This window comes from Talpa europaea, assembly GCF_964194135.1.
Source record: "Talpa europaea genome assembly, chromosome: 9".
Lineage (NCBI taxonomy): Eukaryota > Metazoa > Chordata > Mammalia > Eulipotyphla > Talpidae > Talpa > Talpa europaea.
The window spans coordinates 56,078,053-56,095,041 of NC_140076.1; the positions used below are offsets into that span (position 1 = coordinate 56,078,053).

The 16,989-nt window shown below is 36.7% G+C and overlaps 1 protein-coding gene across 1 annotated transcript in view; it reads right to left on the reverse strand.

The window, feature by feature from the left end:
• Positions 1 to 7,908: 7,908 nt before the first annotated feature.
• The window catches only part of SGIP1 (SH3GL interacting endocytic adaptor 1), a gene marked incomplete at both ends in the record, with an annotated part of 102,063 nt that continues 92,982 nt past the window's right edge, over positions 7,909 to 16,989 (reverse strand). Inside the window, 4 exons of the mRNA XM_084242350.1 lie at positions 7,909 to 8,003; positions 12,299 to 12,463; positions 13,009 to 13,073; positions 14,246 to 14,448. Coding sequence (XP_084098476.1) covers positions 7,909 to 8,003; positions 12,299 to 12,463; positions 13,009 to 13,073; positions 14,246 to 14,448 — 528 coding nt within the window. The remainder of the gene's footprint in view (positions 8,004 to 12,298; positions 12,464 to 13,008; positions 13,074 to 14,245; positions 14,449 to 16,989) is intronic.

A 16,989-nucleotide genomic window follows, 5' to 3' on the forward strand; every position in this document is an offset into this window, starting at 1 on the left:
ATGTGTGTATATGAACTTTTCTCTGTGTATCTGTGTGCATGAATTTAGCATCTAAGTGTAAATGGGACCATGCACTTGTGTTGGTGTGTGAGCATCTCTGTGCATGCTTGTGTGTGCATGAGTGTCTATGCGTGTGAATAGGGCACAGAGCCTCCTTAAGTGGGTCATTTAGGTTCTGCTCCAGTCGGCCTGCTAACATGTTTCCAAAGCTGCCTGGCTGGCCAGAGCTGGAATCGGAAGTTCCCCAGGAGGGTCAGCAGCCCCCGGTGCCAGGTGCCAGGCAGTCCTCAGGCTGCAGACCCGGCTGGCCAACTCTGACCAGGACATCAGCTTAAAACCCAGACAACAGACCAGTGGGGAGCCAAAGGCCAGCGCCCCCATCCAGCTCCCATATATGAGGTCACTTTTTTGTTTTCATCCCTCCAGTTTTATTAACTTTGTTTACCAAACCATGTAATTGGGAGTACAGCTTGCACCTCTGTATGTGCAGATGCTTCACAAACTCTCCACCAAAACTCTAGGGGCAAGCTGCCAGCATCTTACCACCTCCCCTCTTCTACCCCCTCCTCCTTTCCCTCTGGTAACTAGTATATATTATTTTTTGCTGTTTTGCCAGTTTGTTCTCTTTAGTTTGTTACACATTTTCTTATTTGTTGCATGGGAGGAAGACCATGGCACCAGAGAAATGTTGGCCAGGGCAAGCCATTTCTCAACACAGGGTCCCTTCCTCTCAACACTCACTCCCCCTGGAACTAGTGTTTCTCTCTCTCTCTCTCTCTCTCTCCCCCACATCACCCCCCCTTCCTATCTCTCTCCTCTCACCTCCAAGCTGTTGCCCTGGGGCGCTGCGGATAATGAGCACTTACTGCGGGGCTGTGGCTACAGGCACTGCTTGGCCAAGAGCTCTGGCATGGCTCTTCCACTGCTGAGCGGGGAGTGTGGTTCGTGCTGCTCAGACCTTCCTCTGCCCGCAGCCACAGGCATACTCCCTGGGGACACCCGGTTGTCTCCTAGGCGACTTCCTCAAACAGAGTCAACCCCCCCCCCACTCCTGCCCTGCCAGAGTGGCCCCGCGGTCCTCTAAACCACCCCTGAGGATGTAAAATCTCTTGTCACTAAGGTTAGGAGGGTCCTCCCTGAACTTTGCTGCTGCGTCCTGGGGTGGTAGTGAGAGGGCGGTGAACTGACATCTGCCAGGAAGACCTCTAGGACTGGAAAGGCAACCTGTGGGTCTTCGTCCAGTTTCTTTTCCTGCAGATGTCAGGGGCTGGAGTGGAAAAATGCTGCCATTTCCTAAGACAGGAAATCAGAGGCACAAAGAGAAAGTAAAATGACCCCTTTTCTTCCTCTGACCATGATGCTGCTTTCCACCAGTCCCCTCCGAGGCACACATGGTTGATGATATGGGTAATTGACTAGAGTTTACCTTTGCCAGGGAGGAAAACCGAAGTGACTCCATCTTGCATCCACGCAGATGGCCTGACATAGCAATTGCCCTACCCTGGGAAGATAATTCCCCCATTATTTCTTTCAGGTGTACAAACTATATTTGTGATCTGTATATAACCGTTGAATGTAATAGAACAAAGATGCACTGTTGACACATCCTCCTGACCTACATCCTTCACATCTGGGTATTCGTCTTTTAGTCTTAAACAAGAATGATCACAAGTACTTAGCTGGGTGTAAGAAGATGTTGGGTGGTGTGGATCCCATCTGGGTACCAAGTCCCATCTATCCATTCCAGTGGTGGAGGATCCCCGTGTGCAAGTTGTCCTTAATTTTCAAATGTGTTTAATGGATGTGCCTGCTTTTTCTTTGGACTCAAATTACCTTGCTGGTTTTGGGGAACTTATTTTTTCCCACAGCTACACACACCATACTGGCAAACAGCTGTAGTTCTATTTAGTTGTCACAACAGCTCTGTCAAGAAAGGGTTGCTCTCCCTTTACAGATTTAGAAAGTCTAGGTTCTAAGATACTAAATAATATGCCCAGTTCCCCCGCCCACCAAATTAGGGGCTTATCTCTGGTGCATTACGCAAGGGGTTCCATTTTCCCTAACACCAATCTTGCCAACTCATTAATATTTAAGAAATTTTGAGGGCCTTCCTGGGGACGTAAGGGATTGTCTCCACACTGTGAAGCTATTCACAGTCACTGCAGCACAAGTTCGATGCCTGGCCAGGGAGCTACTCATATGGCACAGCAGACCTCTCCTGTCTCACCCGCTGTTCCCCTCAGCAGTGGATTTCAGTAGATCCACCTGTTCTGCTCCCCTCTCTGTCTCTGGTGAATCCTCTCACGCCCTCCACCTCTGGCCTCACCCCAGTTCTTGTATGCATAAATAAATATAATAAATCTTTTAAAAAAGTAAGAAATTTTGAAATGGAGGATTTGGGACCTGGAGTCACCAATGCATAACTACATGACCCTTCTTCTACCTTAATAATTAATCTCAGAGGCCCTCCTCAAATCAAAACCAAATCCCCAAGAAAACCTCAGGTAGTAGACAATCATTAGAGGAAGAAATGAGATTGCGAAGCACCTAGCCAAGCCTATGGCCCTGAGTGCTCAGTGGAGTTAGCATCCGCCACAGCAGCAATGTATGGGAATAACAGTAGAGCCTGTCTGGGTTAAAATAGTGTTGAAAAAAGAGCTTTCAAGTATTCTGGCCTAACCTAATCCCTATTTACAAAAAAGAAAAAAATGAGAAATGATTATTTATTGACTACTATGTATTAGATAAGATTGTTGGGTGACAAATGTTATTTAATTTATACAGTAAGGATTTTTTAAAAAAGATTTATTTATTTATACAAGAACTGGGGTACAGGTCAGAGGCACAGGAGGGTGAGAGAATTCACCAGAGACAGAGCAGGGAGCAGAACAGGCAGGTGGACCTAAGGCACCACTGAGGGGAGCAGCAGGCGAGACAGGAGAGGTCTGTTGCGCCATGTGGGTTTTTCCCTGGCTAGCAGGGGATTGAACCCATGCTGCAGAGGCTGCAGACAGCTTCACAGTGTGGCATTCAACCCGCTGCACCACTGGGGAGGCCTATACCAAAAGGATATTAACTTCCATTTTTAAAGATAAGGAAATAAGGAGCCTCCCCGGTGGCACAGTGGTTGAGTGCTGTGCTGTGAAGCTGTCCGCAGCCTCCGCAGTGCCGGTTCGATCCCCAGCCACAGGGTGAGAGTCCCACATGGCGCGCAGACCTCTTCTGCCGTCCGCTGCTCCCCTCAGCAGTATATTTCGTCAGTCTGCCTGTTCTGCTCCCTGTTCTGTCTCGGGTGAATTCTCTCACCCTCCCACGCTTCTGACTGTACCCAGTGCTTGTATAAATAAATAGATAAATCTTTAAAAAAAAATAAGGAAATAATCATTAAGCAACATGCTCAAGTATATAGTTATACTATACTATATACTGGCATTTGTAGGATTTGAAAACCCTCCCACTGTGACAGACCTTTTGCCCACCTTTTGTCCACCCTAAACAAATAGTGAAGTTTTCCAGAAATTTGGGTAAAATTCTAAGAGGTTGGTAATAAAAGAGAGTCACGACTCAATTTATTTTTATGTTTTTCATTTATTTTCCAGAAAAAAAAATCACATTTAAATAACAACTTACTCAGATATTTCATTGTTTTCACATATGATTAGACTTTGTTCTGAAATGGGAACCCTAGTTGCAGTAATGTGTCATGATAAATAATTGCATATTCAGGATTTGTGAAATGAGTCATTGGGAAAATTATGAAGGAAAAAACATTTATAAAAATTATTATTTACAAAAAGTGATAACCACACCTTTCCTAACTCATAAGGCAAGTAATGTTTAAATGTTCTCATGATTATCTTCAATAAGTCAATACTACACATTCATATCACCGTTAGCGCCACAGAGAGCTTTGCTGCATTTCTGTGAAAGAACAGTCATCGCTTCTTTTGCTGGTTCCTTCTTGAGCACAGCATAGAAGCAGTCAAGCTTTCATCACAGACAAAGCAGTAACGTGTTTGAGAATAAAGTATTTACTGTTGAATTACACATGTAGGAAAAAAAGCCAGGCATTGACATTTTGACTAAATTTAAAAAGCATAGTTGAGTATTTGAGTTCACAATTTCTTTTAAAAGTATTTTATGCCCAAGGTATTTTGTGAAATCTTATACTCCATACATGGTCATAGAGAAATTCACTTTACCTTCACTCCACATCTTGGAGAACTCTAACTCAATGCTACCACCAACTCAAATTATAATACTAACAGTGTTTTTCTTTAGAAAGACAACTGACTGAAGTTATTACCTTTACAAACACAGCAAAATTTCTCTGAGATTTTTTTCTACATCCTCTTACTAAGTACCAAAAATATCAATGCCTTATATTGCCACTAAGTAGGCATGAAAATTAAAATTTGATCATTTTGTTTTTATAAATCTTTCCCAGTACAAAGTGAAAAAAAAACTTATATTGAGACACAATAGTGTTCAATCCGTTTTAAAAACCATCTCTATAAATTACTGCATGGCCTGTAGGGGAGCCCTGCTCATAGTTAAGTTTAGCATATTATCATAACACCTGGCTTTTTTCAAAAATATTATCCAGCAGCAATTTTTTAACTCTCTTAGATTAAGAGACAGACAGACAGAAAGAGCTCTCAGACAGGAGTCAGTCTCTTTCACGTACATCCATTTTAAAAAAGTAAGAACTAAGTAAATATTGATCTGCAAAACCAACATAGCTACGTCGTAAGAAAAAGAAAAAAATCTGACTTTGGACTTTGGGACAGTGACCTCAGTGATAGTTATTTAGGTGTATTTATTATTTAAAATAGTTTAAAGTAATGATGCTAGAATAACAACCATTAGTTTTGAACAAGAAAAAGGACATGGAGAAAAAAGACAATACCAATGAAGTAATAATAACTGAACAAGTTTGATGGATTTAGCATTTGTATTATATAATCATTCAAGGGAATACTTTTAAATGATACATGGCATGGTCTATCAGATTGATTCACAAACTTTGAATGAATTAAAAACTGAACTACATTTAGATAAATGTAAAATGATTCAGCTTTCTGGTACCAGTTTACCCAGAAGATTTTCTAAGTGAACTTTGTTGATTTTGTGGCAACAAACAGTTGGCTTGCAAAATAAAACAACTCACAAAGAACTGTGAAATGCTGATTACTATAGAGAAGCTACAAAATCCATGATAAAGAACGCAGTCCTCATAGCTATAATTAAAATATTTTCATGTCATTTTTAACAAGTCTGTAAAAGTATTGTTAATATTGAAATATAATGATTCAGTTTTTTAAAGCTGCTTGATAAAATATTATCAAACATTGTTTTTAACAATGAATTTAGCCTATCTTCAACAGATGTGTGGGTCATAGGTGTAAATCTTAAAAATAACACTTAAAAATTTAAAAGAATTTTATTGTTTCAGTTTGAACATTTTAGGTGCTAAAGTTAAATCCACTAGCTTATACTAATAAAATTTTAGATAGTTACAAATTTATTTGAAATGGAGGAATTTCTCTTAAAGTCAAAACAAAAATCTAGAAGATCTTGAAACCATCCCTCGTTTTATTATTTGTACTTTTTAAAGACAGGTAAACTGGTATTAAAAAATAAGTTTTCTAAAGTTCTTCAAGATGTCTTTAGGGGAAGAAAGTATTTTCTTGACCCAGTACCTTTCTTAAACTTTGTTAGAACACTAGCATTTACTGTCAATGTCCAAGGGGTGGGATTTACAGTATGGATGATTATTCTCAGACCAAAAGGGACAGTTGCATAACTACTAGACTAAAAGATGACTTGGAAATTTTTGGAATATAGGTGAATGCAGTTGAAGTATCTTTGACTTTCTTTTTAACATTAAATAACATAAAAAATAGATTTGCTTTTCGTTGAAACAATATTTCTTACGAGGTTAATGATGTATTTAGGAGAGTAGTGTGGCACCTAGAGCTAGGAGGCAACAGTCAGAAATACTATAAATCAAAGGAAAAATTACTTTAACAGTTAAACCCAGAGAATAAATTATTACATCAATGGTGACTATCAACAAGGAGGTGCTCTGCTTTCACAGGAATGCTCATTTAGGATAGAAATCAGATATTAAACATGTAAGATAATGAAGAGATCTCTCTGTATGTGTATATGTGTGTGTATACAATTCAATAGACCCTAAAAATTGACATTCCTTCAAAGATGTTTAGATTTCATTTAGTTATTAAAAATGAAATTTTAGCCCACAAAACAGGAGAGAACATCAAAGAAATGAAACAAGAGAAAGGCAAGTGGGTTTTGTTGTTGTTGCTCTTTGTTTCAATATTTGAGACTTCAACATTATACTCCTATCGCATGTTTCCTCCATTCATGTCATGGATAAAAAGTAATGTAATGGCAGCCATGTTTAATTTATGACTGAGAAAGCTGCATTTTAATGTTGTTTGCCAAATGAAAACACTGAAGGAGCAGGAAAAGAATAAAGCCTTAAGAGAGAAGCACACACTGAAAAGGGGGTGAGGTGGGTCATCACCACAGTTTCTTTAATCAGTATAATATGAATAGACTTGTTCATAGGTACAATTTAATTACTCATGTTACAGAAACATCATATTTACATATTAACTTTTAAGCTGTATTTAGAGATCATCCTCATTTTGATAAAAAAATTATGCTTCCACTTTTAAGAAGTTGTTGATCTTTTCAGCATGTAGCAAACCATGTAGCAAAATGAGTATATTTCAATGGAATGGATTTTGCTCAAAAACATATTTTAGGAAAAAGAAAGCATAAAAATTCTACAAACTCGTCCCTTTAGTAGATATATGAACATTTAATTGTCTTTCAACTTTGACAGATTGTGATTATTTTTACAAAATTGTAAAAATAAAAATGATGGGTACAACACTTTTTTGGATGACTTTCTTACCTGTTTTTAAAGCAGTGCAAGTGTACCTAGCGAATTGTGTCAACTCACAAGTTAGACATCAGAGTGTCCCATGTAAGGAGAGAGACATTTATTAGACAGTGGTATTAGGAATGAACAGTTACTGCTCCTTTTATTTATTTTTAAGCATTAAAGAAAAGGACAGAAATATGAATGTGAGAGAATGCATTTCAGGTCACTTGGAGACTGAGATAGTAGGTGAGACTAAGGAAAAGATAGGATTTTATTTTTCCTAGAAGAAGCCCTCTATCTTTTTTGTAAAGTTGGATGAAGTTAAATTGATTGAATGAAAAATAAACTGACCACAAAAACAGTATTCAATTTACCATCTGATGTAATGTCAGCACTTAGAAGGATCTGAGCAATCTACCAGATGCAGTGATTCTCAAATTTTGGATACTTGCCAAAATACATATTCCTAAGGTCCATCCCTAGAGATTCATTCTTTCAGTATAAATTTATTGATACCTCCTTTCTTCTAGGTTCTGGGGATATAGTAGTGACTAAGACAAAAATCATTGCATTTTTAAAAAATAAGTGATGATACAAATGATGCACAAAATCATCTTTTGAGCAACACTGATTTTTTTCAATAATTTTGCTATCACAATTGTCCTTATCTTGATACTAATATTTCATAGTGCCCTTTACCTGGGTATCCAAATAAGCTATGAATAGCGTAATAAAGCATAAGTGTTTCTTACCCAGAATTAGCAAGCAAAACAGGTCAGAGATTCCCTCTGCAGTCAAGGTAACTGTGCTTCCAGCTATTGTGTCTCTTTGGCCTAGTTAGTCTGTCTAAACCTCAATGTCATCATTTGTAAAATAGAAATTAATAAAAAGAGTATCTACAATTTTGGAGTTGATACAGTAAATGCATTAATATCTGTAGTCACTAGTACATGGCAAACATTCAAGTAAATATTATTTCTTATTGCACTTCAATTATTGTGATTATACAAGTTTCCTTGTAAAGTCTCCAAAGTTGAACCTATCTGAGCCAAGTAGAATCGTGGAACTTTGAAGGTGGGAGAAACTGTGGGCCATAGAAGTGTTACTATGTTTAAACAGTTATCTGGGGAACCCAGATTTAAACTGGTGGAGGAACTTTGAACTGTTTAGCCTATGAGGATCCTATGTGAAATTTTAGTAGAAAAAAAATGTCCTGCTGTTAAGAAAAGTTTGAAAACCATGGCAATATCAGTTCCTCATTCTAAAGATGAGAAGCAGAAAGGGACAGTGGTTTGTTGAAGGTTACACAGCAGGAGTTAGTGGTAGAGCTAATGCAGTTACCAGATTTCTTCAAAAAGAAAATTTAGAAATATATGCATTGATGGCCTCAAAATCTTTGTGGATTGAGTAAAAGTATAAAAAAACAAAAATAAAGAATCTACAGGTTGACTTTCTGAGGGATTTTTGTCTATTTACTTGAAATCATTTGAAATGTGGATGTTGTTTTGTTACAGGTGAAATATATATCCAAACACCATATGGTAAATTTTCATTTTGGCTGTCGGAAGGGAAAAGAATAGAACTTTAAAAGTAATTAAAAATTTAAATTTTAGGAATTATAAATTCTAATGATGATAAAATTGAGACTAATTCTTAATAAGAAGCTATTTCTAAAAAAAATAATGAAAGTATGGACTTGATTTGAAAAGAAAAACATACTTTCCATGTTGCCAAAATAAAGCAGTCACATTCATACTCTATCTTGTTAGGCAGAACTTTTTAATTCATAATGCTCAAGAAATGGTATTCTGAGCCTAAGTTAATTAGAACCTTTCTTTTTATTTTAACCCCTGGTATTAAACCCTAGTACTATGTACTAGCCCATTTTGCTGGGTTTTGTGGTTGATAATGAACCTGACTTAATGTTTCTTTGATAATTGACAATCTTGCATTGTCTAGGACCATTTTTTCCTAACACAAAATCTTACTGTACAGTACTGTGGATATAGGTATAACAGAAAATTATAAACTACAGGATTAAAACAAAGCCACCAAAATCTAAATCCCTGATATGAGTTTATTGTGTGATTATAGACTGAAAGAAGAAGGGATACATTTTATGTATTGAGGTTCTGGTTATTCAAGGTTTAATGATTTTGAAATCACTGACTTCCATTCTATAACACAAAGACCAAAGAAGGAATCATAGGATTATCTTCATAGTTTCAAATTTAAGTTTCTGGAAACATCTGAATAGTGTTAGAGATTATTGTAATCTATGTTTTAAATTACATTTGTACAATATCAACAAAATTATTCTTTGAAAATAAAACCCTTTAATTACTAGTTTACTCTAGAACAATATAAAATAATATAAAGACCAAGACATGAGAACCAGTAATATTTACACATTTTAATATGCTTTGTGTTAATATTCAGTGCAGTGCATCTCTTTCATGAATTAGTTTCTTAAAAACACATTTTTATATTCATATACTGGATAATTTTCAATTTGCTGCTGCTTTTTCTCCATTGATTTCAGTGTTTGAAATTTCCCCTCATGTGATTTAGGAGTTTTCATTTTCTATTTTGTTTTCAGAATCAAATTAAATATATTTTTTAGAATGAAGTACTATGTATTTGTTCAAAAAACTTCAACACCAGACTGCTTGGGGAGTCAACTGAGAGTTTGTTTGAATACTAAAGATTCTTCTAAGATAAAACAGATCATTTTGGCCATTCTCTTGGAAACAAGCACTATTTGAGGAATACAAACATTAATTAAAAAACTTCTACTATAAACCATTGCCACTCACAATCTTATTTTAAAAGATTTAAAAAATATAATTTGATTCTAAAATTTAAAGGGGCTTAAGAATTTTTGTCAAATAATTGAATGCAAAATCAAAATTACCAACTAATGATAAATATAACAACTTAATCATTATAGTTATTTAATAGTATAACCTAGATAAGGAACTGGGTTTATGCTTAAAATAAGTTTTATGATTTAAAAGAAGAGTCATGTTTTCAGATTGTAAAGAGGAAGGTTTTACAACTGGGATCCCTGAAGACTTCACCTTTTGAATTCCTGTATTGTGGGACCAGCAGAGTAATCACAGTTTTCATTTTACTTTATAGCAATGATATCATGACATACATTTTTGATAAATTGCTACTTCATCCCCCAAGAATGGCAAAGATTTATAGTTACATACCATGAATCTTAATCATCTAAAAGGAAATTTATTGCACTATAATGTTGATTAGAATTTCATTTATAAAACCTTTTTCCTCCTTCCCAAATGATAGAAATGATGATGATTAAAATTCTCCTTCTGGATTGAAACAGGAGACTAAATTTTTCCCTAAGACTTCTAGTCTCAATATTTTGATTTTTGTCAGTAAAGAGGAAGATACAAGATACCATTCCCTGTGCTGCATGGAGAGACTCTGGCTACAGCCACTGTGCAGAAGTTGCTGGCCACTTCAATTATGGAAAGTCGTGAAATCTTAAAACCACAATTTGGTTTCAGTCTGATTATTCAGCAATTGTCACATTTGCTAAACTGCAGAGAGGGGAAGTGGTTAAGACTTCATCTTCTTTACTCTTGATTATAATTTCATATACTTAAACTTTAAATATGAATTGCTTTCCCTTTTTACACGAGTTATAAAAATAAGAGGCCCTGTTTACACAGTTTGCATTTTTATGAAATTTGCAGTTTGAAAAAAAAGCTTTTTAAAAAGTGGTAATTAATGCTTTTTTTTGAATATGCTGTAACCTTAGAATTTTTTTTTGAAATAGTTTCTCAATTTAACTCCTTAAATATTTGAAGATAGAATTTTTATTTAGCACTAGAGTAAAACATACTAAGGACTGAAGAAAAGTAAGTTCGTTTTTTCTGGCTCCACTTAATTTTCTTTGTATGTGGCACCCCCTTTATGACAGCTCTCAATATTAAATTTAAATTTTATATATCAACAAAATGCAATCTATCTCTGTAAGCATTGTGCCATTCAACAGTACTACTATTAAATTTACATACCACAGTTTAAATTACATCCATTTCAGGAATGGTAAAATGCTAAAACTCAAGGGTTTAACTGCCTTACTGGAATGAGTACAATATACAAATACAATAATTACATTTTAAAACCATTAACAATATTACACCTAGAAGTAAATACTGTAGGACGGGTCATCATGGTATTGTGAGAGGGAAATCACTGCTGAAAGTCACGGACATTTCCAGCAGATACATCCCAAGTGCAGGTTTTGGCTTGCTTTCATCAAACCAAAACTAAAACCTGTTTCTTAACAACAGTTCTCCATTATATGAATCCTCCATATCCTTGCATACAATTTGATTAGTTATCTGCCAAGTATTTTCCTGCAAAACAAAACCATATATCCACAAGTTATCTGCTGATCAATAATACGATTACTAATGGGTGACATTGTGATTCCTCTTGCTCCCTGCTCTACCCCTGAGAACCAATACTGCACACTTGAGGGGGTGCTATACTAACATATAAAATACATCAAGTATCTTAACTTTCCCATTTTCCAGACCAGCTAGTTGTTTTTTTCGTTTTTATTTACGAACAATTTGCAGAGGTTTGGGTTTTGCCAAGAAAAGGTGAAAGCTCTGTTCTTGAATGTGAGGATTCAGCTTGTTATAGGAAGAGTAACCATTTAATTTACTTTCTGATCTGGGTAATTTTACTTTCTGATCTGGGTCATTTCTGATTTGGAAGGGGTAGGATTAATAATTATATTGGACAGCAAACATAAACCCAGGACTTACCCCATTGAATCACTGCTTAATATAATCAGCTTAGCACTGGGGATTCCCTTCTAACAAACTCTATGGTGTACACCAAATAAAACCTATCTAAAGCAACATTCAGCTCATGGATAACCCATTCCAATCCTACATTCTTAAGGTTGCTATTAAAATAAAAAATAGATTCTCTCAGATCTCAGCAATGCCTGACCAGTCTAAAATCTATGAAGTCCTATTGTAAAAAAAAAGTTATCAGCAAGAGATAAATTCAAAGGCAAGCAGCATTTATCTTGCTTGTCAAAATAACAAGTAGGATTTACTCCACTAACCTCAGACTACATGCCTAGATAAAGGGAATGACTGGTCAGAGGCAGGATAAGCATCCAGGGCCTCCCTAATTTCTAATGTTCAGTTCATTGCCCTATTTTTACTTTCCTTATTGGTTGGCTTTTTAATTGGGATGGGGAAGGTAGAGTGGTTATGGGGAAGAAGAGGAGGAAGGTGAAAAAATTCATGAGCTCTTCTTTCTAAAGGAAGAGGCTAAGTTGACATTTTTTTTGCAAGTGAAACTTACTATCTACCCACTTACCTGCAGCAAACCTTTTCTTGATGAGTGAAAATCGATACCCTGCTCCAACAAGTTCAATGTCACAGCCAGAAAGGGTGCTTCCTTCGCTTGTGAACTGCACAACCAATGGAGAAGGTTTGCTTGGGCCTTCAGATAACTGAAATCTTGCTAATAAAGAACCCACTCCTATAAAAAGAGTTTTTACAAGATAATAGTCAATGCAACATTCTGCATATAAATTTGGAAATAGTATTCCAAAGTTAACATAGAAAAGCTAACTTACTAGAAAATAGTATTAGTTTTGCAGACAAAAATGATGACTAAAATTTATCATTAAATATTATGAGTGACTCTTTTGCACACTGATAAAAGTGCAGTTAGGCCAAAGTGCAATTAGGCATGCTACTTGCGAGGCAATGCATTTTCTATAGCATGAAGAATAGCAGCTCGGAACAATCAGGGAGTGTGGGATCTACTACAGGATGGAAACAGGTCTCATTAGAAGCCCCTTTCTGGCTAAAGATGGTCTGTTTGATATGGGATCTTAGGTAAAAAAGGTGAAAAAGAGGATTCACTGAAGAATTATTTGCTTTTATTGGTTGACATAATACAAAAATTAAGTGAAATACTTTGCATGTTTTTAGTGCCAAGTGTATTTTGACAAAAAGTTAACACTATCTAAAATTTTCCCAGTTTTACATGTTAAATGATAACTAAATCTATTATATTACCTCCATTTTCTGACTTCTGAGAAATATCGGGAATCTTCCACAATATTCTTTGTTGTTCAGCATTCCTGAAAATAAAATAGGTAAAAATCTTCACAATATTCAAGTCTTTTTATTTAATGAGTGTGATATTTATTCCATATGGGATTAATATAAAAAGATGTATCCTAAAAATGGTAGCAACAATTTTAGCGTTATCTATCTATTTATCATCTATCCATCCATCAATCATCTGTCTGTCTCTCTATCTGGACTCTCCTTTCCAATTCCTTATCATAATAGGACACAATAATGTCAGATAAATTAACATTTAAAGGAGAACACAGAGTCAAATATTTTTAATTCTGAAAAAAAATAGAGAAAAATGTAAGTTCATCAATTCATTCAGGTAATTCAAATTGGAGCTGTCATAGGACTGGCATTCATTTTTAAAAAGTTCTATTTTTTGCTTCTGATCCTATGAAAAAACCAGAATGTTTCCTAGGAGAATAAGTTCTTTTAAATAATTGCTGTGGCATTCAGTATCTATTCAGTTTCTCTTTCCCTACCTTCTCTAGTGCGCTTTTATAGACCAGAGGATACAAAAACAAAACAAACAAACAAAAAAAACCAAACAGAAACTGCATTTTTACATCTCACTTTCCCTATAATTAGGGCCCTAGATGCAAATTCCGCTCCACCAGTTACATGCACTGCATGAAATTTAGTGGATAGAGGAAGGTACAGGACATTCTCCTGTTGCTTTCTTGCAGGCCAATAACCTGAGGTGTGGGATCTTTTAAAGCACAGTTAGACATCCAGTTCAATCTCCAGTTTTGTGAGTGTTGAGAAGAAACTAAGGCAGTATCAGCAGCAGCTTTCTGTTTCTTGCAACGGTGTGACAGTGGTAACACTGGTGACAGTGGTGACTCAAGGGTTCCCTCTGCAGCCTTCTCATTTCCTCCTTCATGGCTGTGGCAGAGGTATGCCACAAAGAGAGAGGCTATGGCCCCTCTACCACCTGGCCAGTTGTACAGTACTCTGGAAAGCTTTCTTGGAGATCTAGCCTAATTCTTGTTCCACTAGGACTTCCAAAATCCTTTTGGCTAATAATTTTCGGCTACAGTGGTTTCTGCCCCCTGCCCTGAGCCCTGGCACCTAGGCCTGCTGTGACCTCCTCCTGTAGGAAACACAAATGCTAAGTCTTTGATCCTTCCCCAGAGGAACTCTCTGGGGAGCTGGGGGGCTCTTAGCTTCTTACCAGACAGCTGGGGGGAGCACAGCCTGGAGCTTGGTCACGCCTCCATCAATGGGGACGAGGAACTGCACGTTGTTGAGGGCCACAGCAGTTGTCATGGCGTCTGTGTTGTATTTGTAATCTATGCGCAGGTCAGTGCTGGCTGGCTCACACCGCCAGTTCACTGCCAGGTTCAGAGGTGTGGACTGAATGCCCTGGGCAGACACCTGGCCAAAGGATGGGAAAGAGAAAGGTTAAGGTTTGACCTTTAATCTGAGACAAAAACAGGAGCTCTGATTGTCTCCCATGGGTATGTTCTGAGATACTGAGGCGTTATCAGCTGTGCTGCTTATAAATGAGCTCTCAGTGAAAATCACCGTCAACGGTGCCACGTGAGAGGGCTGGGTGTTTCAGGTAAGCTGATGCAGACTAAGAACATCAAGTTAAATACTAAAAATCTCTGTGACACATTACACTTTACAATGCACTTTTTAAAAATAGCTATTTGATTCTAGCCCTATGTTACTTTTGAGTTACTTTACAACTATAATATATAGGTGATTAACACGCAAAATTCACCCTCACTAGTAGAGAATTGACTTTTTTTCTCCCACGCTGTGAAAACTTAACTCCATGTACATTTTCATTTGAATAGCCTTGACCTATAAGCATGTCTACTTAAAACACCCTCTTGGGCCTCCCCTGGTGGTGCAGTGGTTGAACACTGGGCTGTGAAGCTACCTGCAGCCTCTGCAGCGCCGGTTTGATCCCCGGCCTCCCGGGTGAGGATCCCACATGGCGCACAGACCTCTCCTGTCTCGCCAGTTGTTCCCCTCAGCAGTGTATTTTGTCAGTCTGCCTGTTCTGTTCCCCACTCTGGCTCTGGTAAATTCACTCACCCTCCCGCGCTTCTGACTGTACCCAGTGCTTGTATAAATAAATAAATAAATCTTTTAAAAAAAATTCTCTTTTGAATCCAAATATAACATCTGTTGAGCCCCTTCATTAAATAAGTTACATGAAATTGTTAACAATGTGCATGGTTTATATATTTTTCCCAAAGATTATTCTGAATATTATCTTTTAACAAAAATGACCGAAGGTTTCCCTTAGTATTTATTGACATATAACCCTTATAGAGACATAAATTTATTTATTAATTTTTATTTTCATTATTATTTTCAAATGGAGTACCATTATTTAATATCCCTGTTAATTTTTCCACAAAAAAAGATTTCTCCCCTCTGGTGTGGTCACAATAGTTTTCCCACCACAAAAGTACCCATAGTCCATTGTGCTTTCTCCTCCTCACACTCCTACCTCTACCCTCACCTTTGTTTTCTCCCCTCTTCCTCTTCCTCCACTCCCGGAAGCCTCACACCTATGATCAGCTGTCAAGGGTTGGTTTTAAAATTTGTCTTTGTCTCATGCTTTGGTTGGTTTCTCTAAAGTCAACCTATAAGTGAGACCATCCAGTATTTATCTTTCTCCTTCTGGCTTATAAAAATGTAAACTTAAATAAAATAATATAGGTGAAAATACTCTGCCAACTTTGAAACCCTTCATCTTTATTAGTAATGAAAATTTTTAAATGATATAACATTGTATGATAGCCTTATGTAAGTTTCAGCTATGCATCATTAGAAATCAACATCAATATATTACATCAAGTTTACATTATGCACTTTATGTCAGTTCAGTTCAGTCAAACAGTCCTGGATGTGAGTACTGATTCTGTCACCTGAAAGTTGAGTGATCTTGGACCAGTCACTAAACCCCTCTGAACCTCAGTTATTTCTTCATCTGCCAAATGGGAATTACAAGAACAATATTTAATACTTAGACTGCTACTAATAATGTAACAATGCTATTTAGAGTTATTGGGGAGATTGAAAGATTTTTTATGTGAAATTTTAATAGCATAGTACCCTATTACATAATATGGAATTAATATTTTAATACATGTTACCTATTAATATTATCATATTTACTGTTAGTAACAACCCAGTGAGTTGGACAAAACAGGTAATTACTACTCCTTTGGTATTTGCCAAAGTAAGAACTTGAATCCAGGTACTCTAACTACTGCATTCTACTGTCTGTTTTCAATTCTAGTTGGAACCAACTGTGAGTTTGACCAAGGACCAGTCAGCTTTGAAGAATCAACAAAAATGTATCATAGAATAACAATAATATTGGAAAGATTTAGTTTTATTCAGTCTCTCTTATGTATATAGGAGGTATTTTCTCTTGCCAATTGTTATTTGCCAGCCTAGAAGAACCAAGAGGCGCAAGGGATGATTTTCTCTGTGCCTTGACTATAGAAATTTCTTGAGGTCAATTCAAAGAATATATGTTTTGTTTAGTTTTTAACTTCACATCATCTAATGTACCACTTTAAAATATTGAAGTTTCAATCAATACTTTTGACTGACAGAAAAAAGACAATAGCAATTTGCATTCTGGTTCACAGTGAAAAATGACCAATGTTAAATAATTTCTTGATTGTTTGCTGTGATGATGAATAACTCTAAGAAATTCCCCTTTTACAAGGGACACTGCACAGGCCATGTGGGTGGTGTTTATGTCCTTAGAGTTTTATTTATGGGTTTTGTAGAGTTTGAAGAATATAAACAACTCTTCATTGGCATAGAAATGCTGGCACATATGAGCACCATGGGGAAGGGCTTTAAAGGCAGGTTGAACGGACAAGGTAGGAGTGGTTGCTGCAGAAACAAGCCCACAAGTGGGTTCTTTTTTCAGCTAAT